Raw genomic sequence first — 26,792 nt, 5'->3', positions numbered from 1 at the left:
TCTGTGCCTGGGAGGGCAAAGCGTCCCCGAATGCTACTCAGTAGCAGTGGTTGTTACAATATCACGTCAGAAGCCCTCCGTCATTTCGAAAACTTTGACACTAGAGCTTGTTAGGCGATTAAATCTGCAGCTCACTCGATAAGAAGTTGATAATCAAGTATTCTTACCCAGGTGATAGAACTACCACATCTAAAAACTCGCCAGTGGGTACCACCATACACAAGGCCTCGGGAACCTAGGCCCAAGCTTCCTAGGATCCCCCCTGATCAGATGACGCAGCCGTTACCTTCAGAACCATCTAAGTTGAGGAAGGTAAGTCCCACTAAGCTCAATCGTTAAGCTATGTAGAATAAGGGCTGCAGAAAAACTTTAGGTGGGTTTTAGTCGGTAAGACTGACACTCCCTCTTTGCACAAAATGGGAGGGAAAGAGAATGGGACAAATGGAGAAGAGTTGGAGATCATGGGAGATTGTCAAGATAGTCCTGGGGGTTTTTCTAACTGTAGAATTAAACCAATCGTTATCGACAACATTATGTACTCGTCTATTGTTGATCATGATGATGATTAAGAAAGAATTCAGGTTTTCAGGCTTTCAAGACGTACTAGCTATTTGCCCGCGATTTCACCTGTCAGAACTTCTTTTCATACCGATACAAAATATAGGCTGTTTTACTATAAAAGCTTGTCATTGGCTACATGAGACTATTTGTCCATCCAGATTTGGCACAACTTCAGCCAAGTGGATAAAAACAAGATGATTCTACAGGGCCATGTCGGATGTAACTCGAAGAAATACTCTTCTACTCATTGCGGTTAGTCTTATTAACAATTCTTCTTAACAAACATCATCATCTGCCGAGCCTTCCCAACAATGCTGGGGTCGGCTTCCAGTCTAACCGGATGCAGCCGAGTACCAGTGCTTTACAAGGAGCGACTGCCTATCTGACAGACTTACTGGCTTCTGACTACCCGGGACGACTGCCAAGGCTGTTAAATGACAATAGTTAGTCTTAACAAACGTAAAAGTGTATTTACCATTCCATTGATATCTCTTATGTACTTAAAAAATGTATTGATGGATAGGTTTATAAAATACATATGTCGGAGGCGTCATCAGGATGGCACTATCGTCCGACATCAGTTAGGGTAATCAAGCAAAGAGATAACTCAAAGAAACTCAAAACGTTTATTCAAATAAGTCAGAACAAAAGACAGCCCCCAAAACGCTCGCCCTTCGCCACTTCCTATGCGTTTTGGCTGGGGAGAAGAAGTGGCGGAACAAACTCTCCAGCAACACATGTCTGTCTGTTAGGTTAGAAGAACCTTTACACTTTAATTTCAAAAGACACTTTACAATATGGATCTACAACGGCACTACAACACTAGGCAATAACACTAGGTACACTAGACGTGACGTAGGGCAGTATCGAGGTGTGCGCAGCACGACGACTCGACCAAGACTGAGCTCCGCGGACGCCACGCCGACCACCACGACTCTGTCAAGCGCGCCAAAATGTTGTTTCACCGGAAACGCCACCAGAGGGCGCGCTTGCGTGACGTTTAGTGTCCGTACTAATGACAGTCTCCGACACATACATACATACCTACATCAAGATTTTTAATCCCATTTTCTTGGCGTTTTATGTACCTAGTTTCATTTGTACACTTAAAAGCAGATGCTTTTTGAACGCGGTTTATCATTCCAAAATTTTGGCTTCCATCTTAGGAGCCCAAACCGGGTGCATAGCTGTAGCCTGCCGGGCACTCCTCGATGAGAAGGTACCAGCACAGTTTGTGAAAAATGACGTGGATGAGCTCATTGAAACTGGAGACCGATATTATAAGCAATGTATGATTGGAATGAAATGTTATAAAGGTAAGCTTGATATAGTTATCGGCACGAATCTTGAGCTCTGACCTCCACCTACGCAGAAGTAATTTATTGGGTCCCTTTTGTGGTATGAAGTGAGGCGCGGGGACGTTGCAATGCCAATCACCGCTTTACAACGCGTTGTAAGTGAGTGAAGGAACAGAGAGTGCACCTGTGTCCAAGCAAATGCTTGTGTACTACAATAAGTCTTCCGCAGCTGGGCTGATCTTCTTAGAGAATCTCTGATTATTGACCTCGACGTCGTTATCCACGTTCAGTGTCCGATGCATTTGTTAGCTCGAATAAGCACCATATAGAAATATACGCACAAAAAACACTACAGACGTCAGACGACCCTAAAATCACCCATAGCTACGATCTTTTAACCCAATCTCATCCTGTTTTCATACCATTCTTTCTCTAGGAAAACCTGCTCTCCAATTGAACCAGCTGCTAACATCCTTCTACTACCATGATACCAAGTATACCGTCAAGTTATTGGAGACGGACCAAGGTCTGCTCGCGAAGCACCCTGATAATATACAGCCAGAACAGGACTTGATGGCGTAAGTTGTCGAGAGTATATCAGATGCCTAGCCTTTTTCCCAATCTAAACGTTTGTTATACATATTTTAATTTTATTTATTTTTCCATTTAATTCAGGCATTTAGGGTCATACCTATAATTATATAAAATACTAAATATCTATAAAAAAAATAAACGTACTATAAATATATAACAAATGTACTAGCTTCTACCAATCTGCCAGCGGTTTCACTCTTATCCCGTGGGAGCTTCTGTGCAGAATCTGTATAAATAGGCTACCTAACACTGACAATTTTTTTTTCAAATCGGTAGTACCGGTAGTTCCCCAGCAAACTCTTCTTCAGCCTTATAATAAATATAAGTTTAGATAAAGCGGATTTTTTGTACCCTGAAGGATCTAGAACAGTTAGTACACTTTTCGGAAGCTGCACTATCCCCTTCCCCACATAGACTATATTTTATCCGGGTACGGGAAGAAGGTCCCGTCTGGTGAAACCGCAAGGAACAGTTTGTTAGATAAGCCTAAATATCTACCAACTTTTTACCAACAGAAGTTTTCTAATATATTTTTTTTTAGGTTAATGGAAAAACGAGTAGGCACACCTTACATGCTAATCCTGACGGTTGGAGGTGATCGTCACTTCCTGATCTGGGGCCATCCACCAGACCCTGAGACTGGGAGTCAGGCCAAGACTATATGCTACATCTTCGACCCTCATATGTTGAATGAAGAAGGACAGGTCGATAAATTGTGAGTAGGGTGATTTTAATAGGCAGATTTTGAAGAGAAAATTGCTGATTGAAGGAGCATCTCTAAGTTGCCACCTATCTCCTTACCAATTAGCTCAATGGGTAACTGGTCCTTTGGCCGGAATGGTCGTAAGCGGGGCTTCCGTACATGAGGCCCCGGGTTCGATTCCTGGCAGAAGTCTCGGAATGCTATTCAGTAGCAGTCGTTGTTACAATTCCACGTCAGAGGCCGTCAGGCGGATTTGAGAAAACTCTGACACTAGGGCTCGTTAGGTGATCAAACCTTTCGCATACTCGATAGAAAGAAGTTCAATCGATGAGCAGTTATACTGCGAATATTGCAAAATTTAATGGCAGTCCATAACAAAATTCCGTAAAGAGAGAATGCGTCTATGAAAGTAAATCAGTCTTAAAATCTACTCATCCAGGATATCCAAAAAAATCCCTATAAATAGCTTGGATTTCCTAACTTTAAAGGTCTGGAGCTGGCGCCTTCCTCAGATTCGCTGGTGTCACATCATTTGTGTTGGACTTTTTGGCGAACTATGGCGATCTGGATGCCGCTCAGAAAGGCACCCCGAAACCACCTATCACGCTTACCAGTGTAGAGGTAAGTAAACTACTTATCATGTTTATTATTATTTGCCTAGGCTTTTCCTTTTATCTTAGAGGTAGATTTCAAGTCGAAACTATGGGTTACACGGAGAAATTAGCCTACAGCCTATCCCACGATCGCAGTGCAGTTACTGAATTGTCAGACTTGTAATCTACAGTAATAAAGTCGAAGAGTTTGACCGCTCTAATCTCAGGAACAACTGGTCCAATCTGAATAATAATCAGAATATCTCTTAGCAATGAAATAAATGCCTCTTAGCAATGAAATAAAAATTGGAAAATACTCCACGTATCATAATACATATAAAGTAGCCTATAGCATCTCTCAATATATGAATACATAGGTATATTTTTTTTATGAATCGGACGTGTAGGTCCCGAAATAAGTTCAACGTTTCAGCTTCATCATATTGGAACAGATTTTGTAGATATTAAACCAGTACTTTCAAAGGCATTCTTGTAACTTCCCCAGGTTGTCCAAAAAGAGCGTCTGATCCGCGAGCCAGACTATGCCTTAGATCTGAAAGCGCTCAAGACTCACTGCCGTAGTGAATGGGACAGCCTTAATATCAACGCTCTTATTGACAAGAAGAGAGAGGTAAGAGAAACCAATTATTTATCAAAGGTCATCATCATCATCCATTTCGTTGACCTACTGCTGGGTACAGGTCTCATACAGAAGGATTGATAAAAAATATCAACAAGTACCTGGAAAGCTTTTATACACGGTCGGTTAGCCCTATGGTAAGTTAGCTTGTGTTGGTGCTGATGAACTACATATAATATTTCTTATAAATACCTACACATTTTTTAACACCCTTGCCATAGGCGACAAAGCCATAGGCGAATGTGCTTATCATACAAATGTTGACCGTACCGAGAATCGAACCCGGTGGTGTCCAAGCTATGCTAAGAAAGTATATATGTACTTTTGGACATGTATACTACCTGTAAGGTGAATAGTGACCCACCAAGCCATATCACTCTCTTACCTGAATATCACAATTTTTCAATAGAGGAACTTTTTCATCTCACTGTAGCAGGCTAGCTATTTATGTAGATATGCTTCTATTAGGCATTACATACACAAGTAAGGCTCAACCGCTTTCGTGAGATAAAACATCTAAAAAACTGTGGTAACTTAACATTTTAGGGCCAGTATCCCTTCGGTTCCCTCAGCGCCATCAGTTTGGCGACTTCCAAAGCAACTCCTCGAAGAAAGATGAGGGATTTCTATCAGAAGATGCCTAAAGAGGTAAGTGTGATGACATTTATTTGTGCTTTAAAAAATTATCAAAAGGGCAGACTTCACACAACTCATTATAACAATCATTATTTCATCTGGAGAATTCTAATACGTCAACATAAAATTCCTTTTTTATATCAACGCGTCTGTATGACAGATTTTGTTAATTTAAAAATTTAAGTGCACCCCAAGCTAGGTCCACTGAATTCATATCCAATTCTTTTATTTGTTCCACGCCCCAGTAGCAAAACATTTTAACATAAATTCTTGACTAGCAATAATATTGTGACTCACGGGCAGTTTCTTAATCAAAAGTAAAAGTTAAAGTAATGTCTAAAGTAAAAGTAACGGTCAAATTCGTTTTTTCAAGGCTAAAGTGACAGCAAAACTAATAGAAAAATTGAATTTGACCGTTACTACTTTAGACATTACTTTCGCTTTTACTTTGGCTTTAACTTTTGATGAAGAAACTGGCTGTAAATGAATTAAGTAGGGAACTTGACGGAATAACCTTAAGATGTTTGATACCCCACCAGCCGATCCCAGTCCCGCCAGTGCAGCCGGACAAAGCTCCCTTGAATCCCACCAACGAGCAGATCATGACCCTCAGGGAGAGAACTTTTTCCTCTACTCGCCCAGGCTTGACGGACATACTTTTGGCAGGTAAGACTTAACACCAGGATTTCTCAACGCCAAGTGTCCCTCAGACCAATGGCGTTCAAACCGATAAGAATTAAAGGATGTCGCTGGATAAACTAAAGCTAATCATCTGCCTTGCCTTTTCCAACTATATTCAGTTTTATGGTTTCTGACCACCCGTAACTACTAAAAAGATGTTTTAAGGACAGCCGGAACCCAACATCCTTTAAAGTGCCTTCCGAAACACGCCTTCATGACAAGATGATCACCCATCTACTTTCTTCTTACATATTCTTCTGTCTAAGTCTTATTCTCACTATTTAATTATTAATATTCCCTTTCAAAACATGTCTTCTTCTTTATTTAAAATCTATCTTCCTCTTTCAGAGATGACATGATCCCTCTACCGAAGTCTGAGACAGTCCTGCACAGCCCCGTGGAGATAGCTGACCAGAACTACCACTCGCAGTACAAACAGCTTGATGTGGAGAAGTGGATCCTTAGGGGTACGAGGCATATGGCCAGTTACAGGTAAGTGGAAGTCAGGATCAAAGGTTTTTAGTTCAAATAGGCTTATGCAAGGTCTTATGAAATGGAACTAGTTGTACGGTAACATAAAGTTGGTCTCATGGAGAAAAACCAACAAGAAATAATATTATGTCCACAAGATCTTTGTTACATAAGGATACATTAGGATAGTAAGCTTAATAAAGTCATTCAAAATGCAAAGTAAATTGAGGTGAAAAGGACTTTTCGATATCATCCGACTTATACCTATTTTAAAATTCCGACATAGAAGATTATCCAGTGATGTACATGTACAATGATGTAACCTCTTTAAGCAAGTTTTTGTAGAAACAATGAAATATTATTAAACAGTAGATATTGTGTTATTTTTTTAGAAATTAGGCTTCCACTATAAAGGAGGTAGCTTTATTGTTTTGGTAGCTTCAAACGATTATTTTGCAAAGTACATACGCCATGTACGGTCATTGGTTGATAGTTGTACATATAGTGTTAAATAAATAAAATATTCTTAATATTCATCAATTTGACACAACATCTTTTTCTCCGAAAACACTGCACCAACTAGCATGAATACCCTTTGACCTATAGGTATCAGATCTTCAAGACCTACACAGCTATTCCCTGCTGCGTGGCAGCGCTAGGCATGCTCAGACGTTACCGAGCTCGCGCCTGGAACGAAGACATGTTTGACGAAACCCTCGATATCGGATACAATCTGTTTCGGGTCAGTTGGTCATATTTTCTTTCTAATTAAGGCTTATAGCTGTTTTATGTAGATTGTTTTGATCATGATCTCCGTCCTAAGAGGCTAATTAAATTCTTGACCGTTATTTGAAGCTTACTAGTTTGAGATAGGCACCTACGTGTTTTCCGCTTTTATCTCCGTCCTTTTCTACCCCATATCTTGCATCTCTCTCGCACATCGACCAGTTTCACTCCCCACCAGGCAGGAGGCGACGAGTGTTCTCGGCGGCCACAGTTCGTCATTGGCGTCTTGTTTTCCGCCCGAGAAGGTTGGTCTAACCAACCGCTGTAGTATTTCGTTGAAAAAAATAAACTCAGTGCTCTCGCAGAACACAGGTGAGTTTATAATATTTTATACAATTTGTTAACGGTTTTACCGTTCGATATTCGATTTTTGCGAAATCAAGTGTTAATATTTTGTACATCTACCCCTTTTTTGTCACGAGTTTCTTCCGTGTACTTTTTTTTTTCAGTAATTTGTTTTCAGAATGAGTGACTTATAAAGCAAATACAGATGCGGTAAATAATAAAGCTACCACAGCCCGTGCACGTGACTATGGAAAAGAAAGCAAGCCCGAAGTTCCTAAGGCACCTGTGGCCCTAGTTCAATCCTGCAAGGCGTTCAACGGTTTGACAAAAAAGAATGGTGTGAGGTGCGGTCCAACCAGCATCTCCTTAGTTCGGACTGATCACTACCGCACTTGAAGAGGGCTGATGGTGTCAAGAAAGCTTTTCGGCCTTGAAAGACTTGGTACGCTCCCCTCGGACTGCCAGTAAGTCTGTTAGCCACCCCCCATGGGGATCGGCTCATTATCACGGCGTGTGATGGTTTTCGGCCTTGAAAGACTTGGTACGCTCCCCTCGGACTGCCAGTAAGTCTGTTAGCCACCCCCCATGGGGGTCGGCTCATTATCTCGGCGTGTGATGCTTTTCGGCCTTGAAAGACTTGGTACGCTCCGCCTAGGACTGCCAGTAGTATGTTAGCCACCCCGCAGGGCTGGCTCATTTTCACGGACCCGCGCAGGGTACCAATCTTGCATGTTGCGAGACGCAGCATCATTACAAAGTGGGGACCAGTAAGTATACTAGCCACCACAGGGGTCGGTTCATTATCACGGACCCGCGCAGGGTACCAATCTTGCATTTTGCGAGTCGCATCATCATTACAAAGCAGGGACCAGTAAGTATACTAGCCACCCCCCGCAGGGGTCGGTTCATTATCACGGACCCGCGCAGGGTACCAATCTTGCATGTTGCGAGTAGCAGCATCATTACAAAGCAGGGACCAGTAAGTATACTTGCCACCCCCCGCAGGGGTCGGCTCATTATCACGGACCCTCGCAGGGTACCAAGCATGCATGTTGCGGGTCGTACCATCATTGCAATCTACCCTCGCAGGGTGGCTATTTGGATCGACTTTCGAAGAGTCGCCATTATAACCTTCCCTCGAAGGGAAATGGTAATCACACTCACGCTGAATGGCGTGTGACGCAAAACTCTAAAGGCTCCCTTGGGACATCACGAGTAAATTACAATAGGACGGACTTTGATGCGTCCAACAAGGCACGTAAGTTATGACTTTCGAGGCGGGTTGCCTAACATTATATCAAGACCAATGGAAAGAAATGGGAGCTCCGCCTTTCTTGTCAAAAATAATAACTGGGTATCGGATACCATTGGCCAAAAGCCACCTTTGATAGATAATGCCAGATTTGACCAGAGAGTCCAAAGAGATGGATGTCGTCATATCCCAAATGATAAAACAAAAAGTTCTATTGATAGCTGCAAATTCTGCCAGCTTTCTTTCCAATATGTTTCTTGTGCCCAAAAGGCGACGGAAAGAACCGTCCAATACTCAATCTCAAGGTTCTCAACAAGTTCATAATTACGGAACCCTTCAGTTTAATAAATGTTTTTCGGGTGCTAGAGTTTCTTCAGAAAGACGAATGGCTGTGCAAGTGGATCTCGCCCAGGCTTACTTCTACCTTCCGTTAGCCGAAGGTCACAGACATGTTCTTCAACTAGTATACAGAAGAAGACTGCGTCAGATTACGTGCCTACCATTTGGCTTAAGCACGGCACCCAAGACCTTCGCCACAGTGACCAATTGGGTGGCTCAAACTTTGAAAACTCAAGGGTTACTTATAATTGTGTATCTCGATTTTCTGGGGGCTCACCAAGATATATTCGCCTACTTTGGGATCATTTGCACCACGTTTTGGATGGCAAGTGAATAAATCGCAAGCATTATCAACAAGATAATGACAAAACGCACTACGTGACAAACAGCACGACAAACTTAGAAGACCTGCATAGCTTGATAGGACTTTTAAACTTCGCAAGTTTTTGTTGTCCCATACGGCAGACTGCATTACCGGGCTCTCCTCATTTTCCTCAATGCAGTGTTGAACAGCAATCTATACCTACCCTATTCATGGAACCGTGAGCCAAACGGTGAACAAACCATAAAAAGGGTTCTTATAAGTCACGATTGAAGTAATGATCATATTTTATAAAAATAACTACGAAAGTAATATACTGACAACATTAGAAATTATATTTTAGAACGATGTCTGTGGAACTTATGCAATCTTTTCAAACTTATTTGAAATCAAATATAATAAATGCCGTAAATTGTTTTCTTAATTTTAATTAAATATGTAGTAAATCGTTTACATGTAAAAGGAACCTAGAAGTCTTGACTGTCATACATAGAACCCTACTTAATTGAAGACCACAGATACTAAGAACATTTTACATAAAAATGTGACGTTTTTGTCATCGGTCGGGTTATACCCACCTTTTTGAAAAGTGTCATTCTTTGGTTACATTCTGGGCTCACGGCTCGGTGAATGGAGTATAGCAATGTTGAACCTACCAGCAGATGCCTTAGCAGATCTAAAGTGGTGGCTGGTCAGCTGCCACCAAACCTTGAATATTCATACGCCACTTCCCTGTCACCTTATAACCACGGACGCCTCCGATGTAGGATGGGGCACAACTGAACGGAACTCCCGTAATGGGTTCATGGAACAAGAGAGAAAAGGCTTTCACTGCGATCTGAAAGAGATGCTTGCAGTATTAACTGGATAATCACGGCGAGTTGCTAAGGAGATCAACAGCCATTTTCAATGCAAAATGGGACTGTAGTGTCATATCTAAGAAATCAAGGTGGCACTCGATCAAGGAGCCTACCGAACTTGACGTACAAAGTATTCACTTATCTCGAGCTGTATCAAATCTATCACGTCGTGAATCATATACCAGCCCTGTTCAACAGTCATGCAGACCATCTCTCCCGACACAAACCTCCACCGGAGGGCATCTTGTATCAGCAGTGGACCTATTTGCCTCGAAGCGAGCCCAGGGATACATAGTTGTGTACTACGTGCCCTAGATCTGAAGGACCCGAAAGCGGGGTTCCACGATGCCCTTTTCTCAAGTTTGGACTTACCCGCTAGCATGGGTATTACCGCCACCTTACCTTATACCGTAGGTCCTCAGTCATCTCAATTCAGGAACGGGAGTTAATCTCATAGTAGTTCCTTCGGTGGCACCAGGTATTTTGGCGAGCAGATTTGAAGTCCCGATCATTAGCAGTACCCTACACACTGATGAACCTCGAGCAGAAACCGATAGACACAGCAACGGGGATACCCCCTGCCAAGGTCAAGGAAATGGGGAGGGGGGGGGAGGGACAAGGAGTCTCTCCGACTGAAGTCTTCTTCAATCCACACGCAAGACTTATCAATCAGCTTGGAGTCGATGGTTAAATTGGGGCGAAAGTATGAAATTGGATCCTATAAATCCTTGAATCCCTATTTGGACCTATACTTACCCAATTTTTTGCGGACTTACACATAGTAAATAAACTAGCATACAATACTATTTTATTACACAAGTCAGTTATAGCTACACTATGCAATGCAGAAACCACTGGAGAGCTAGGTTCACACGTTCTAGTCGGACACATTTTAAAATCAATAGCGCTGAGCAAACCTGTTCCCCGGGAAGCCGTCCATCTGGAATATTGACCAATTGGTAACCTACTTAAGTGCAGTAAACGTAGACAAGAATAATCCTTTTGCAACTTCCAGGCACACTGCTGCTCTTTCTTTTGCTAGCCTGTTTCGGAAAGGCGAGTCTATGATCTTTCCTTGCTTGCAATAGACCCAGAACATTTCAAAAACAACAAAGATCATTTAATCTTATGGCCAGTCTTTGGCTCTAAGACCGACAGTTCTAGTCATAGGCAGTCGGGTTGTTGTTTGATGGATAATCAGGAAAATATAAATCTAAGTCCAGTGTATTGGGTCAGAAAGACTAAAGCCTTGTTAGAAGATAGACGGACATCGGCTAATTCCTTAAATTTATTTATATCCGTTAGAGGCCAACCAAAGGCAGGCACCCGAACGATGATTGCGGGTGGATTAAGACATTGTTAAAAGAGGCAGGAATAACTACAACCCCAGGAAGCTTCCACTCGGCGGTAGCATCAAAATCTGTGTTGACAATATACCTTTGGACGATATATTAGCCAAGGGTAATTGGCGATCAGGCAATACATTTGCCCATTTTACAGAAGAAAGATACCCACTAAATAGAAGTAGCAAGTTATCTCGATTATTTAATTAATCCAGCTGATTAATGTCTATATTTTTGTTACTATTGTTATTAAGAAGTATCGCAATATTTTTGTTAATTACTATTAGAAAATGAAATCAATTTTGCTTTTGTTCTTGCATCTCTCTTTTAATTTTTATTACTCATCCTCCGAGCCCCTTTCCCAACTATGTTGGGGTCGGCTTCCAGTCTAACAGGATGTAGCTGAGTACCAGTACCAGTTAACTTTTATTACATTAGTATTCCAGGACGCAATACACATACTTACATGTGATTACTCGTGTACCTAAGTACCTATTTACATACACAATTTCATTGTGCTTTTGCTCACATTGGCGTCCACTTCCACCAGGCGATAACAAACACGTCTCAAACTAGTAAGCTTCAAATAACGGTCAAGAATTTAATAGCAGCGTTTTACCTGAAATAAAACGCATATTAAATACCTTATTTGAAGCTTACATTTTAATTCTGCCTGGTGTTTTCGACTCAATGACGAACTGTGGCCGCCGAGAACACTCGTCGCCTCCTGCCTGGTGGGGAGTGAAACTGGTCGATGTGCGAGAGAGATGCAAGATATGGGGTAGAAAAGGACGGAGATAAAAGCGGAAAACACGTAGGTGCCTATCTCAAACTAGTAAGCTTCAAATAAGGTAAGTATTTAATATGCGTTTTATTTCAGGTAAAACGCTGCTATTCTCACCATAGCCTTTTGCGGTCTTTTCTCATACAGAGAAGGATTGAGCATTAATTACTATGCTTGCTCAATGCGGGTTGGTGATGTCAGACTTCATAGTCCAGGTTTCCTCAAAATGTTTTCCTTCTATTTTCTCTCAGCCATTGATCTCTAAGGTGCTTCCTTGTATGAGATCGCTGTGGCCAAAACGGGCTTGTACGCCATTATTATTTATTTTTAAATGTATAGTTATTGACATGTAACTATATGATGCGCAGGAGTCATTGGTAGAACGCGGCGGACCTATCAGACGACTGGTTCTCGGTGAATTGAAGGACACTTTTAAGATACGTGACCGAGAATATAAGCATAAGGTATTATTAATTATAGTTTTCTTATTATTTAGCCGAAAGTGTCCCACTGCTGGGCAAAAACCCCTAGTCTACTATAGCAAACTTGTGTGATATATCACATTAACTCTCTTTTAATCTTTCTATCATAGAAGGGAAGAAGAATATATAATATATATATATATATCGAATCTTATGCTCTAGGAATTCCTTGATACTGTAAAACCTATATTTTAATAGACAACCGTTTATATAATTTGATTTTGAATAGTCTTATATTTAATATTTTGAATTATTTTTGATATTCTATTATTTATTTAGGTGCGAGGCATCGCAGTATGGGGCAAGTTAATATCGAACAACCCCAAAGTGTTCGATGTGTGCAGGGGGCTCGAACATTTCTTCAAGGAGTCTGACTCTGGGATATTGCAAGTGAGTGAAAAGAAATATTATAAAGATAATTAAGTTAGTAAACTTAGATATGTCATACAGATACACAGTGCCTAAAAAGTCAAAACTTAAAGGAAACTTAAAGGTTCCTCATGATTCCACCCTGAGAATAGCTTTCCGTAATCGTGTGAAAAGTAGCTCAAGACTCCCTGTGTACCTCATTGAAATCGGTATATTTGTTTTGGCGTGAGATGGCTTGCACTACATTTGAAACATTAGTAAGGGTCAGATTTAAATGCGATCACGTCATCCTTTCCAAAATACCTTCTTTGGATTTCCAAAAAAGTTCAGGAGTCCTCAAATTTATCTATGAACAGAATTCAAAACTTCCTTTTTGGATGTGGGTCCTAGCTAATGTTGGGCACTCAAAACCAGGACAGAAATAACCAGTCTCCTTAATCACCAGGTTCCCGGTGAATACGAGGTGGCGATTTGGTATGAGGGTGGCAAGTATTATCTGTATCATCCCTGGCCCGCTGACAGATATGGAAATAGGGTGAGTAATGTTAATATCATCTGCCTGGCCTTTTCCCAACTATGTTGGGGTCTGGCTTCCAGTCTAACCAAATGCAGTAGAGTGCAAGTGTTTCATATGAAGTTATCTGTGCAATACAATACACCTTGGAAAAAATTGGCTTCTAATAATACCTAGGTACGCCTAATGCCTGCCAAAGATGTTGAAATGACAGCCGGGATCTATTAATTGAACGTACCTTCCAAAACCTGAAGAGGACCTCATTATGACAAGATGGTCACTCATCAGACAGGTCATCATTCAGATTTTATGATGGATCCGTTCTTGCAGCTGTTATTTAGCCACCATCAACTATATAAATTGCTGTTAATTTTCGAAATGGTTGCTTCACCACTGTCTTCAAAGTCCAAACTTCTGTCACGTGGCTCTTCAAAACGGAGGCAAAGTTTGCATCGGTCAAGCCTGGCAGCTGTTACCTAGCTACATACATCGCACTTAGATGATGTTGTTTTATACATTTGCCTTCCAAATTCAACCTTCTACCAGCTAAATTACCTTCAAAATACTCTTCCAGGTTGGTCTCCAAGACGGAGGCAAAGGCTGCGTGATGTACTTCCCCCGAGTCTCCCGTCTTTGCGAGTACTTCTTAGACAACGTGTCCAACATGAAGAGGAAGCCTTTCAGCATATCTGATGTGGCTGTGTGGCAGCAGAGCGTTGACATGCCTGAGCCTGTTAATAAGATGAAACGTAAGAGAATTGTAGTATCTGATAGACTATCAGTAAATCATTTGACAGATTCATATTCATATTTATTTGCATACCATAATGTTACAATGACGACCTCGATGGCGCAATGGTCACCATGCCGGACTGCCGAACCTGTGGTCCCGGGTTCGATTCCCGGCTCGGTCGACATTTGTGTGATGAGCATGCTTGTTAGCCGTGGTCTGGGTGTTACAATATGTATTTATAAATATGTATATGTGTAGCTATATGTAGTTTATCAGTTGTGTTAGCACCCATAACACAAATTAATTAATAACTTACCACGGGGCTAACCGACCGTGTGTGAAAAGGTGTCCCGACATTATTTATTTATTTTAAATGATGTTACAAGGAGCTTAAAGCTAGGTACATATTATGGACCCTGTTAGGGCACAGCAAAGAAGGCTAGGAAGTTTAATTACATACAATGTAGATACAATCCCACCCAAAACAAAAATGTGAAAGACTGCCAAGTTCGATAATATGGGAATGCTTCGCCTATAAAAGAAGTGAGATCTGAATAAGTACCAAGTTCCATACACATACCTCAGTTAAAAATAGTTACTTTTTAATGATGTTACTTGGCAAGTTTTCATACACCTTGTTATAAACCTACTAAACGCAATGAATCAAGTATTTAATTTTCTATTAAAACTTGCCAAGTAATCATCATTAAAAAGTAACTATTTTTAACTGAGGTATGTGTATGGAACTTGGTACTTATTCAGATCTCACTTCTTTTATAGGCGAAGCATTCCCATATTATCGAACTTGGCAGTCTTTCACATTTTTGTTTTGGGTGGGATTTCATTTATTTTTGTAAGGTTGTTTATTTTATTTTTTTCTTATGATGAAGTTAGTTAAAGAAATGTCTCATTTATACTATCTTTTAGATTTTTTAATATGCACTATGTTTCTTACAAAGAAATGAACTAGATTAACTATGACTAGATTTACCAACTGACTGACATGACATGTTATCATATATTATGTTCGTGGATCAAAGTTACACATTCGTTATTTTCGAAAGTGATTCACACTTGGCCGTTTTCAGATTTTACTTTACTTTGACTAAATACAAACCTTTGTACCATTCGAAGATATATTATATAAATATAGATAAATTTAGTTCGTTTTAGTTCCTTAGGGGTATAAATTTACACCGGGTATAAAACACCTTCATTATTTTGAAACCGACTCACACTTGGCCATTTTCAGATTTTTCCCTTTACCTTGACATAAAGACCTACCTCCATGCCAAATTTCAAGTCAATACGACCATTGGAAGTGGTCTAGGTTTTTGATGAGTGAGTCAGTGAATCAGTGAATAAGTGAATAAGTGAATCAGTGAATAAGTGTATAGTAAAAATAGCGATTTTCTGACGTCAATATCTCAAGACCTACAATAGGTATATTAATGAAATTTTGTATTTTAGATAAGTGAGGGGGTCTCAACAGATACTAGAAATTTGATATGCGTAAATAAAATAGATTTTGAGTTACAGGGGGGTCGAATTTGGCCCGAAATGGTTCGTGTAATATAACCCACGGCCGGTGTGTCGCTTTTTTTGCTCGAACTTGGCGGACACACTGCCGTGTGTCTAGATAGTAGATGAATGTTTATTAACTGTAGCTTTTAGTTTTACAGGTCTCATATAGCAATATCTGGCAAAAATTATAAGCTGCCTTTCTGTGGCAGATAGTATTAACTATCAGAAAACTAACTGACACTATCAACAACAATCAAATGTAGTAGCTACAAGCATAAGTTCACGGGCAACATAAAACGTCAGTTTTTTCGTAAAACAACTGTTTACTAGAAATTCACATTCAAGTTTAAAAAAAATCGTGGTTTTGGAAGACGGACATAAAATACGCAACATTATGGTACTGTTAGATTATGGAGAAAGAAAAAATTGTAGAGACAACTCAAAATCTCGCAAAATGCGGGTGTTCAGAGCTCTGCTCCCATACGCCAAAGTCAAAGTCAAAGTTCTTTATTCTGTGAGCATATTCTTTCTAATCTACCCACTTTTAAAAAGGCGTCGTAGTTCAATAGTAACTGTTGGTTTTGGTCACGCTTAGGTACCGTACGTTACTTAACTTACAAGAAGACCAGTGACCTACTTGCCTGTAGCATCTTCACCCACCTTTCCTTCTACCATGAACTTCTTCTTATATATCTTCACAATTCTTTCATCTCCTCACAGCGGTAGCCCCAGGCCGTTGGATAGTTCGCGGCAGTTTCCACGAGGCTGATGCCAGGTTTCCCGAAGAGCACAGAGGACGACAAGCAACTCCTGTGTCTATTGCTGCTCTGGCTATGACGCAGATTGTGGATCCTGCTGATTGGACCTCGGATGATATTGATGAGGTGAGACCTTTGTACTTTGATGTGGTTGAGTCTTTTGATGGGGAAAAGTTCTGAGGTCTGATGTCGGTTGTACTGCAAATAGGTCTATTTCACCTGAGAGTAGGTCATCACAAAGGAAAATAAAGAATACATATTTGGATTCCATTTTTTGATTGGTCAATTAAAATATTTTCAAGAGATCCAAGAATACTTTTTATTGTAGACTGGTGTACTTTGGTGGCAATCTTAATGGCGGCTCGGAACGGTCATCATCCTCCGAGCCTTTTTCCCATCTATGTTGGGGTCGGCTCGGAACGGTCACTGCGAAGAATTTATATTTTGTAACAGCGTTTGGCGTAGGTGTGCGAGGGATCTTATGTATCATATGTTTATCTGCCATGCTTTTCTGTAGGTTCCACATACCCTTTAAGCACAGGTGTGATCAAAACTTTACTATGAGCCGCCATTAAGATTGGTGATATGTATAAAGATAGTTAGACATACCGCAGTTGCTTTTCTAATCTCCTCCACCGAGTTATCCAGGTTATCCAATCAAAATGTTGCAAAGCTCTAAAAGTCTAGTTCACCCGTCTACCCAATTACCCTTCTCCGTGACCCAGACCCTAGTCCGCGGAGATATCCTCTACCAAAGCACGATGGAGCACCTCGAACGCATGGGCATCGGCTTCGACACCCCCAAGAACTACGAGGAGGGGGGCGGCGAGGAAGAAGTGGGGGGTGGTGAACCTGGAGAATCCGCTTCTGGTGGCACTTTGGCTGCTGCTGATGTTCTTAATAGGTGAGGATATGAAAGGAGAACCTACTGGCCTATGGCTTTGCTCTGGTGTCCCAAAGGACAAGTACGTATGTGGGATCTATGTGGTTCCTGTAGCTTTGCTAGTGTTCTAAAGGACTTACTTACATTCAGATATTAACGGCCAGTTTCTTCATCAAAAGTAAAAGTCAAAGTAATGTCTAAAGTAAAAGTAACAGTCAAATTCGTTTTTTCAAGGCTAAAGTGACAGAAAAACGAATAGAAAAAACGAATTTGACTGTTACTTTTACTTTAGATATTACTTTGACTTTTACTATTGATGAAGAAACTGGCTGTAAGCTAGAATTCTTCGAAGTCAACGTATCACACTTATTTTCGTATCTTCTATCTTTGTCAATCCAGCAGTTTTACAGTGAAACTGAACAAAGAACTTTTGCAATCAGATTTTGATGGTTTTTACCATATTAAGCTGAAATAGCTTTTATTATGCCGCCTTCTAACTGTGTTTGTGGTTTCAGATTCAAAGTTTCGGAGTATGACTGTATTGAAACTGATGTCATGGATAGCGCTTTCACTGGTGAGTTCATTGTGGTATTCAGAAACATGCGTTTATCTTAAAACAACTGTTTCCTTTGGAAAAATAACATGAAAATTCATCTATAATATAAAAATAAATCGCAAAATGTGTTGGTAAGCGCATAACTCAACAACGCCTGGACCAATTTGGCTAATTCTTTTTTTGTTGTGTTTGTTATTGTCAGGAGAAGGTTCTTATAAAAAAAATAGGGTAAAGTAGAGAAGTCAGTTGACGGGAGCGAAGCCGCGGGCAAAAGCTAGTACTGTATAAAAATGAATTCCTGTTCATTTTATCTAAACAGGAATTGCTGTTTGTTAGTCTGATTTGGCTTATTTGGTTTTTAAAATTGTTGGCAGAGGTCCAGGTAAGGTTTTTAAGGGTGAATTTCCCGGGACCAAAAATTGCGTGGCATCGATGAAATCGATACTAAAAATCATTGTTATAATATTCTAATATTTTTTTCTAAGTAGGTGAAATAGTAATCTATGTGTAGCACTAAATATTTTGTTAATAGGATTAATTGGTTCTCCAAAAAAAATAATTAAACCTCAAAATCTTTCATTGCCGTGTTTGTCCACACGTCACCTTGATGTGTACTAGACCTTCTTGATAAAAATGTATTAGTTATTTATATTAAAACCTACTTTTATTTGATTCGTGAATAGTTAAAGTATTGTTACGGACTACATTTGTTCAAATATTTAAACAATACAACAAATGGTAAATAAAAAATAGTTTGTCCCAGAACTACCATTCATCGCCATGTCCTAAACATATTTGAGAATATTGCTTTTTCTAACGGTTTGCGTCCCTCCCGCTGTGCGCTAAATGTTGCATATTAGTGGACGTCAAGTTTTCGACGTGGAATGACGTGTGCACGTGCCTGCGTTTTCGCGCCATAAATGCAAGTATGCAATTTTTTTATCACTGGACATTTTTTCTTTCATCGCCGTGGATAGGTCTTACTTCTGTTTGAATAAGTTTGTCCTCTTAATTGATCATTCGGTACAATGCCATCTATCTTATGTTTATTTGTGACGTGTTAATTACTGTGAATTATTAACAGATTTTTAGTTTTTTTTTATGTTTTTGCCTTGATATTCATTGCCGTGCTCTCATTGCCGTGGTTTCCGTGGTCAAAATTTGCTATGGAAATGAAAAAAAATACACAGCAATGAAAAAATTTTCATTGCCATGCCTTGTAAAACAATTTCGTTTAATTGCCGTGGCCGCATGTTTCATTACCGTGACTTATGTTTTCATCGCCACGGCATGATTAAGAAAAAAAACAATTTGTACTATATAGTCAACTACAAAAAGATATTTCCACGTTCACCTCACAAAATGATAAACTTACACACACACCACTTCAGGTTCAGGTTCACTTAGGTTGTTTTACTAGAGGAGTATTTAAGAAAAGGGAGAGAAAGATATGTCAAAACGATGGCTGCAGGAATAGTTTTCATTGCCATGGACGCATGTTTCATTGCCGTGCATGCAAGTTTCACCGCCGTGGCATGAAAATTTTAGTCTTGTATATCTCGTTAGTTTTTTAAGCTATCTACTAGATATTAAGTAAGAATACATATCTTATCAAAAACTTTAGTAAACACTATTTTTTCTTGTTCTAAAGTTGAAGTATAAAAAATCCACGGAAATGAAGATTTTATTGGACCTGTTGAAATTCACCCTTAAACGATACGAAGTTCTTGAAATCAGTTAGTCCATGTATAAACAACTTCTAATTCTTCCTTTGCTATGCAATAGCTCTATGCAATATAAAAACCTAAAAATAAATAAGCACCATATTTCTCCACCAGGATCCCTGAACCCTGAATCCGGAGGTGCCCCGAACCTCACGACAGTTCTGAAGCAGTTCTTCAAAGAACATACCCATGGGGTGTTCACGGCGCGAGGAGGGTCGACGGCTATATGGAAACATGATGGCCACTTCTACTTCTTCGATCCTCATGGATGTGATGAGAATGGTAAGATCCCTGAACCCTGACTGCCGGGGCTGCAGGTTGTTCGCGCGAGTTACCGCGGCCCTGGTACATAAAAGGCCTACGACGGAACACGACGGTTTTTAGTCAGTAAGAGTCTGACACTCCCTCACCGCGCGTAACCCACAGCGGGAGGGGTCTTTTGATGATTTTTGACGTCGTTAAGAAAAAGATCCCTGAACCCTTAGTCAAGAGATGCTCCAACCCTCACGACAGTTCTGAAGTAGTTCTTAAAAGAACCATGATGGCCACTTCTACTTTTTCGATCCTCATGGCTGTGATGAGAATGGTAAGATCCATGAACCCTGAATCTATAGTTGCTCCAACCCTCGTAGCAGTTTTGAAGCAGTTCTTCAAAGAACCATGATGGTTACTCCTACTTCTTCGATCCTCATGGCTGTGATGAGAACGGTAAGATCCCTAAACCCTGAGTCAGATGGTGCTCCAACCCACACCACAGTTCTGAAGCAGTTCTTCAAAGAACAATGATGTCCACTTCTTCTTCTACCATTCTCATCACAGCCATGAGGTCGACCCTCATGGCTGTGATGAGAATGGTAAGGTTTTGATGATTTTTTGATAGGCTTTTAGTGGTGTTTTTATGATCGTTTTGATTTTCATTGAATTTTAAGGTAACGGTATAGGGGAATGCTATGTATCTATGCACTCCCCTATGTATTTTCTTATGTACGCTGTATGAACTCTCCTATGTACACTCTATGTAATCCCCTATGTATTTCCTTATGTACGCTCTATGAACTCTCCTATGTACACTCTATGCACTCCCCTATGTATTTCCTTATATACGCTCTATGAACTCCCCTATGTACACTCTATGCACTCCCCTATGTATTTCCTTATGTACGATCTATGTACTCCCCTATGTATTTCCTTATACACACTCTATTACCTCTATGAAATATCAATATTACGGTTTTCAGGTCTACCATCTGACGAGCCGCGGTCCACAGCTTGTCTAGTCCGTATAAAGGGTAAAGTGGATGAACTCGCCGATGTCTTACTAAGCAACCTCGCCCCTGGCAGTGATGACAGCTTCAATATCTCGCCAGTGGCTATCACGGCTACTAAGCTAAATGCTGAGATTGGCGCTCCGGAGACTAAGTTGGAGGTCAGTGTGTATGTCACATCGTCAGCGGAGTACAAGTCATCATCCTCATCATTTTGTTCTTATGCCAATTATATTGGTCAGAGCTGCATGTTTTCGCCTTCCATACTCTTCTGTCTGCCGTTATCTCACAAGTAAGTAACATTCTAACCATATCAACTTTAACACAATCAATCCATCATTTCTTTAGTCGTCCTCTTCTACTATATATATCCTTCCACGTGCATGCCTAAGACATTCTTTCTCATAACATGACTTTCGTGGATGAAAAAAGTTGTCAGTACATAAAATAATATCCTTCAGAAATCACCAACATTCATCATCATCATCATCTTCCTGTCTATTGCCCAATTTTATTTGCAGTCGGAGCATTTTTCCTTCCCTACTCTTCTATTTGCCATCACCTCAAGTCCTCTATCTAACCATATCGACTTCCACATAATCCATCCATCGTTTCTTTGGTCGTCCTCTTCCACTATATCATCCTTTCCTCACAACATGACTTCCATTCCTCCACATCACATCAGTGGAACATAAGTATATGGATGAACATCTAGTTGTAAATATATAAAATAATATTTTTAAGAAATTTCCGATACCATATTAATAATAATTTCGGTATATTTACAGAGTAAAGCTTACGAATGGATCAACAAGGGCACAGCCGCCATCATGATGGGGCCGAGAGGGGAGAACTCCGCTATCGGCAAGGCAGCTGAAAAAGCTGGTATCAATGTATGTTATGTTATTTCTCTTCCAAAACTAACAACATGTAGCTATAAATTTTAATTTTGTAAAGTATGTGAAGATCCTAAACCAAATTCATTTTTTGGTACCCCCTTTTTTGGTAGGAAATTATGGAATGATCTCACTCGCTGTGTGTGCAGTAGAGTGTCAGACTCTTTCTTGGTTAGGTACTCAGAAGGAGCCTTATTTAAAAACACTAAGAATAACTTAAATCGTACATACGACGTTCAATACGTTCGACTAAAAGAATGAATCGTGTCAAAAATTCACTTTTGGAAAGTACTGAACTTCGGCCATACAGAAGGATCCCCACCACATTTGTTGCTCTTAGGTCCTTTTATCAGCTCTTTGCAGATAATAACGTCTATTTACCAGTATTATCCTAAATTTTTTCTCTACACAGGCGGATGACATGGCAGGACGAACCATAGGTCTACCAGCAGCCGCTGCGTTTGCAGCCGCTACAGAATCCGTTCCACCCCCACATATGCATCAAGATCATATGTTTAACTTCCTCGGTAAGTTGACGTTTATTCCTGGCTGATTGTCGGCCAAGGTAGCTGCTCTTCCTAAGGCTACCCGCCCAGCTTCGATAATGCGTGACCAATTTTTTGTTGGAGAAAATTAGAAGACACTGATAGCAATATTGCAACGTACAACGTACAACGCCCTAAAAAAAATCCGTCGGAAAAGTCTTCGTCAGATATAGTCTTACCATAAGTCGGCCCGATTATCTGTCATACAAAAAGTCTGACGTTGGCGGACTCGGACAGCCTATGGAGATCAGCCAGCTGCGCAGGACATATTATAGTGCACAAACAATTGCTTGGACACAGGTGCACTCTCTATTCCTTCACTCTCATAGCCCGATGGGACCAATCCGTCACCATCGGAGAGAGATCACAAGCAGGACCGACTGCAGCGTGCTCGCTGAAGCAAGGGTGAATCAATCACCAACTTCCGGACCTCAGGCTGCTTTGATTTGACAAGGAACCTGAAAGCTTCGTTAGTTCTAGTAGCTGATCGTTTTGTCAAACCTACATGAAGGCACCTGACTGTCTTATGCCATCTCCGCTCATCTTTCCTTCGTGGTACCTACTTTACTATCATAATCATATATTAAACAGAGGCCGGTGCTGAATACTATCTGAACCACTTGAAGAAGACTGGTCGTAAAGAGATCACCCCTGAAGATCTCACGGAGAAGTTTGAGATGGGCGCTAATACCTTCCACATTGAGCTCGGAGAAGCCATCAAGCTGCCTCTTAGGTTACCTGATGAAGAACCTGGGGTATGATATAAACTAGTTCTTTCATTACCATCATGCTCATTAGCTGAATCCAGTTACAACAGAAAAAGGCTAAACAGTTACAATCATTTGCTTAACCTTTATCTGTTGTAACTTGATTTAGCCGAGTACCAATCTACTATATGGAGCGACTGCCTATTTGACCTCCGCCATCCAGTTCCGCAAAGTACTAGTTACCTCTTGGTAAGACTTGTCACACATTCTGGCTTCTGATTACCCGTGATAACTGTCGAAGATGTTCAAATGACAGCCGGGACCTACAGTTCAACGTGCTTCCTTCCTAACGGACTGGCCTTATGATCTGTTACTTAGATACGAGGGCTTTTCTAAGTTTCAACGAGAGTATATAACAATAGACTTAAATATTAAGTATCACATATGCAATTATTTCTCATTGGTCTACTTAGGAAGGTGAAGGCGGAGGCGGAGGCAAAGAAGGCCTAGGCGAAGGCGAAGAAGAGGAGAAAGTTGAACTGAAACGTGAGTCTATCGTTTCTATCCTAGTAGATGTATTTTTTTATGTCTTTCGGTATCCAACTTGGTTTAGATATATTAATAAAATAAATAAATTATATACATTCACGATTTTTTTGTTTATTCCTGTATACTTATATATCATGTATCTTATATATCTTATATCATGTACATTGACAAAGGTAGACTTAATGATATATGCATTCTTTCCAGTCGAGATTTATGCCATCTTTAAGCAATCAATTCATCTTTTCATCAGTTCACCACCACTTTTACTAAAAAAAAAGTCCACAAACATCATTTTCTCCACCAGACATGAAAGACCTGCTCTTCAAAATGTGGTACGACACCACGAAACCCACGACCATCTCTCTGCTGCTTGGAGACTACCACCAGCTCGGGGTGTGGATGGCAGCCGGCGGTAAGGTGGTGGCCTTCGATCCTGCTCCCACCATGACCAAGGGGCTTCTTACATCGCAGAGGATTAAGAAGGGTAGGTTCTCGTTACGGTAAAGTTTCAATGTATAAAGTCAACATTTGTGGCTGTATTGGCCCACAAAATCCACTATCTTTGCTGCTTGGTGACTACCACCAGCTCGGGTTGTGGATGGCTGCTGGCGGTAAGGTGGTGGCCTTCGATCCTGCTCCCACCATGACCAAGGGGCTGCTTACTTCGCAGAGGATTAAGAAAGGTGAGCTCTCGTTACGGTAAAGTTTCGATGTAAGCTATGCGCTGTAATGGGCCAAAAATACACACGGTTTGTAAAAAGTTCAGTAAGGCCATTACACTGCTTCTCCATGGAAGCTCTTATTCTCTTTTTGGTTATGGTCATTATACAGTATTTTTTACCGAATTTTTACTCATAGATTTTTTTATTGAGATTCTGTCTAACTGGAGCGCAGTTTAACTATTCACGTGAAAATCACCTTGTTTAAATTCTTTTAATTCAGTAAGTATTAATTGTAGGTAAGTGTAAGTATATAATTACAGAACATGACTTCTTTACAATGTACCAATGAATGCCATTTACTTGTTAGTTACTGTCCCGTCATATAAATCTTCATGATATTGTCAAACCATTTCCGATGTCCTCAGGTGACGAGCTCCGTCTTCAGCGTCTCGCTGATGAGATGACCGGTGAAGGTGCTGGTGAACCAGGCGAGGAAGATGATGAGGAAGCCGGCGGAGGTAATCTTATAAAAATAATTTACTTTAAGAATTCAATAACTTATCCTTTTTTGAAGTGACCAAATCCCACCATGTTCTTTCTGGGCCCCAAAATGTACCAGGGTAACACTGCGAATAACTCTGTTACCCAACATTGGATGCTTGCTAGAGAATGAATTTGACATTTGCCTCTTACAAGTAATGTCAAGTTCCAATGTCTAGAAGGCAAAACAACAGATATGTAGATTGCATAATATGTAGATTACATTTCTGTCGATTTGCTTACTAGAGGTAATTGGAATGGCTGAAAGGTAGCGCTTAAAATCTAAAGACAGGACCAAAACGCCTTTAATGGAAGTATAGATAGTTCAACTCAGATTTGCGCGCGGCCCTATGTGTGCGTCGGCTTGTAAATATACAACTTTCATTCGTGTGACAGTGACGTCGTCCGAGCATGACGTGTTCTTATCACTTTTTCTTATGGGTACAGTCGTTTACGAAAATACTAGTTATTCGCGGAGAAATTATTAAGGAGTCAGATAAAGCGTTTCAAAAAATAAAACGACATTCAAAGCTTTTTATTATTAAATATAGTTTTTCATTATTTTTTCATACGTCTTTTCAAATTGACATTGACAGTATCTAAGAATTGAATACTCCTTAAGTACATATTTTCTAGCTCGGGGTACGTGGACAATAAATAAAAGTGTGGACTAAGAATGTAAAAAGAGGTATAATCTAGTATAATAATGTAAACAAAATGTGCGGGGAATTTTAAAAAGTTATATTGCTTCGCATAATGTCGACCAAAATAACAAAATAATGAAACTTAAGTCTCGTTTAAGTCAAATTGATGAAGGGATGTGGCGTAATACTTGTCTACATGTAGAAAAGAAAAAAGAAGAATACTATAGACATTTTGACATTGGAGTCAGAATTTATAATTCTCCTTGGAGAGTAGCGAATCCGAAAATTCATCATTTGATTTTTCAAATAGCGATTCATAATCATTATAAATAAATAAACATTAAATTACGTAATAACTGTTTTTCTTTAAACCCCCGTATACAACCCCTAAATAACTGTATTGTACCCGACTGTACCTCTTGTCACGCACACAAAGTTACTGTATATGTACAAGGGTTACCCACACATAAGGCCGCGCGCACAACTGAGTTGAACTTACTATAAGCGTATGGACATTTTATTAAATTCACTAGTTCCATTTATCGAAATTTATTTGGAGACCACCATTGAGTTATGAACTGTATTTTTTGTTTTTAATTTCAGAGGGCGAAGAGAAACCGGAGCCTGAACAAGAAGAAGTCCCACTGGAATCGTGTCCGGTTCTCATAGTGGCCGCGAGTCCCGGAGAGTTTATTGACAAACTTAGTATGTATAACTATTTGCCTGAGCTCTTTCCTACTATGTTGGGTTCGATTTTCTGGCTGCAGCTGACTTCAAGCCACAACATTTCTTTGAAAAAGTCTGAAACAACGCCAAAAATCCTGCTGTTTTAGTTACCTCTTCTCATATTTTCACCCTTCTTACGATCAAACTTTGAAGTTTAAGTACAGCTCAAAAAATATTATATTAAAAGGGAGAAAAATTTAAATAGGAAAAGTGAAAAGTCAACTCAGTCTTCTTTTAAAGTTTTAGTTCCTTCTCAAAGTTTTACGCCTGTACCATGTTTTGAAAAATAAAATCTTGAATTGCCAGCTCGTCAAGGCGGTCTGGACGGCAAGCAATGCTTGGCCCCCTACAAGTTATACCCCGTCAAGGTCATCAACGAGCTGACCTCAATGCTCAAGGAGAAACGCGGAGGACCCGCCAAGGATCGCGTCGATGAGGGTGAAGAAGGTGGCCCCGCTCCTCGTGAGTATCCCTCTTAATCCTCTTTTATCCATGTGGTTAAGAACTGACTTAATTTTACGGGAACGCTTAGAAGGAGAAAAACGTGCCTTCCGAAATACAGAGCCA

The 26,792-nt window shown here is 40.3% G+C and overlaps 1 protein-coding gene across 1 annotated transcript in view; it reads left to right on the top strand.

Moving 5' to 3' along the window:
- Positions 1-26,792, top strand: part of LOC110381109 (uncharacterized) — a 49,359-nt gene that overhangs the window by 3,933 nt on the left and 18,634 nt on the right. Inside the window, 29 exon segments of the mRNA XM_064042582.1 lie at positions 172-312; positions 720-813; positions 1,728-1,877; positions 2,296-2,437; positions 2,995-3,168; positions 3,645-3,777; positions 4,255-4,380; positions 4,936-5,037; positions 5,565-5,634; positions 5,637-5,691; positions 6,055-6,198; positions 6,784-6,919; positions 12,517-12,612; positions 12,910-13,020; positions 13,445-13,534; positions 14,088-14,262; positions 16,491-16,654; positions 17,254-17,432; positions 17,927-17,985; positions 19,806-19,973; positions 20,930-21,117; positions 21,745-21,849; positions 22,265-22,379; positions 22,989-23,152; positions 23,578-23,650; positions 23,958-24,137; positions 24,741-24,833; positions 26,103-26,204; positions 26,532-26,687. Coding sequence (XP_063898652.1) covers positions 172-312; positions 720-813; positions 1,728-1,877; positions 2,296-2,437; positions 2,995-3,168; positions 3,645-3,777; positions 4,255-4,380; positions 4,936-5,037; positions 5,565-5,634; positions 5,637-5,691; positions 6,055-6,198; positions 6,784-6,919; positions 12,517-12,612; positions 12,910-13,020; positions 13,445-13,534; positions 14,088-14,262; positions 16,491-16,654; positions 17,254-17,432; positions 17,927-17,985; positions 19,806-19,973; positions 20,930-21,117; positions 21,745-21,849; positions 22,265-22,379; positions 22,989-23,152; positions 23,578-23,650; positions 23,958-24,137; positions 24,741-24,833; positions 26,103-26,204; positions 26,532-26,687 — 3,685 coding nt within the window.

This window comes from Helicoverpa armigera, chromosome 29 (assembly GCF_030705265.1).
Source record: "Helicoverpa armigera isolate CAAS_96S chromosome 29, ASM3070526v1, whole genome shotgun sequence".
In the NCBI taxonomy this organism is placed as follows: domain Eukaryota; kingdom Metazoa; phylum Arthropoda; class Insecta; order Lepidoptera; family Noctuidae; genus Helicoverpa; species Helicoverpa armigera.
Note: the sequence above shows the minus strand (reverse complement) of the source record. Positions and strands in the feature narration are given on the sequence as shown.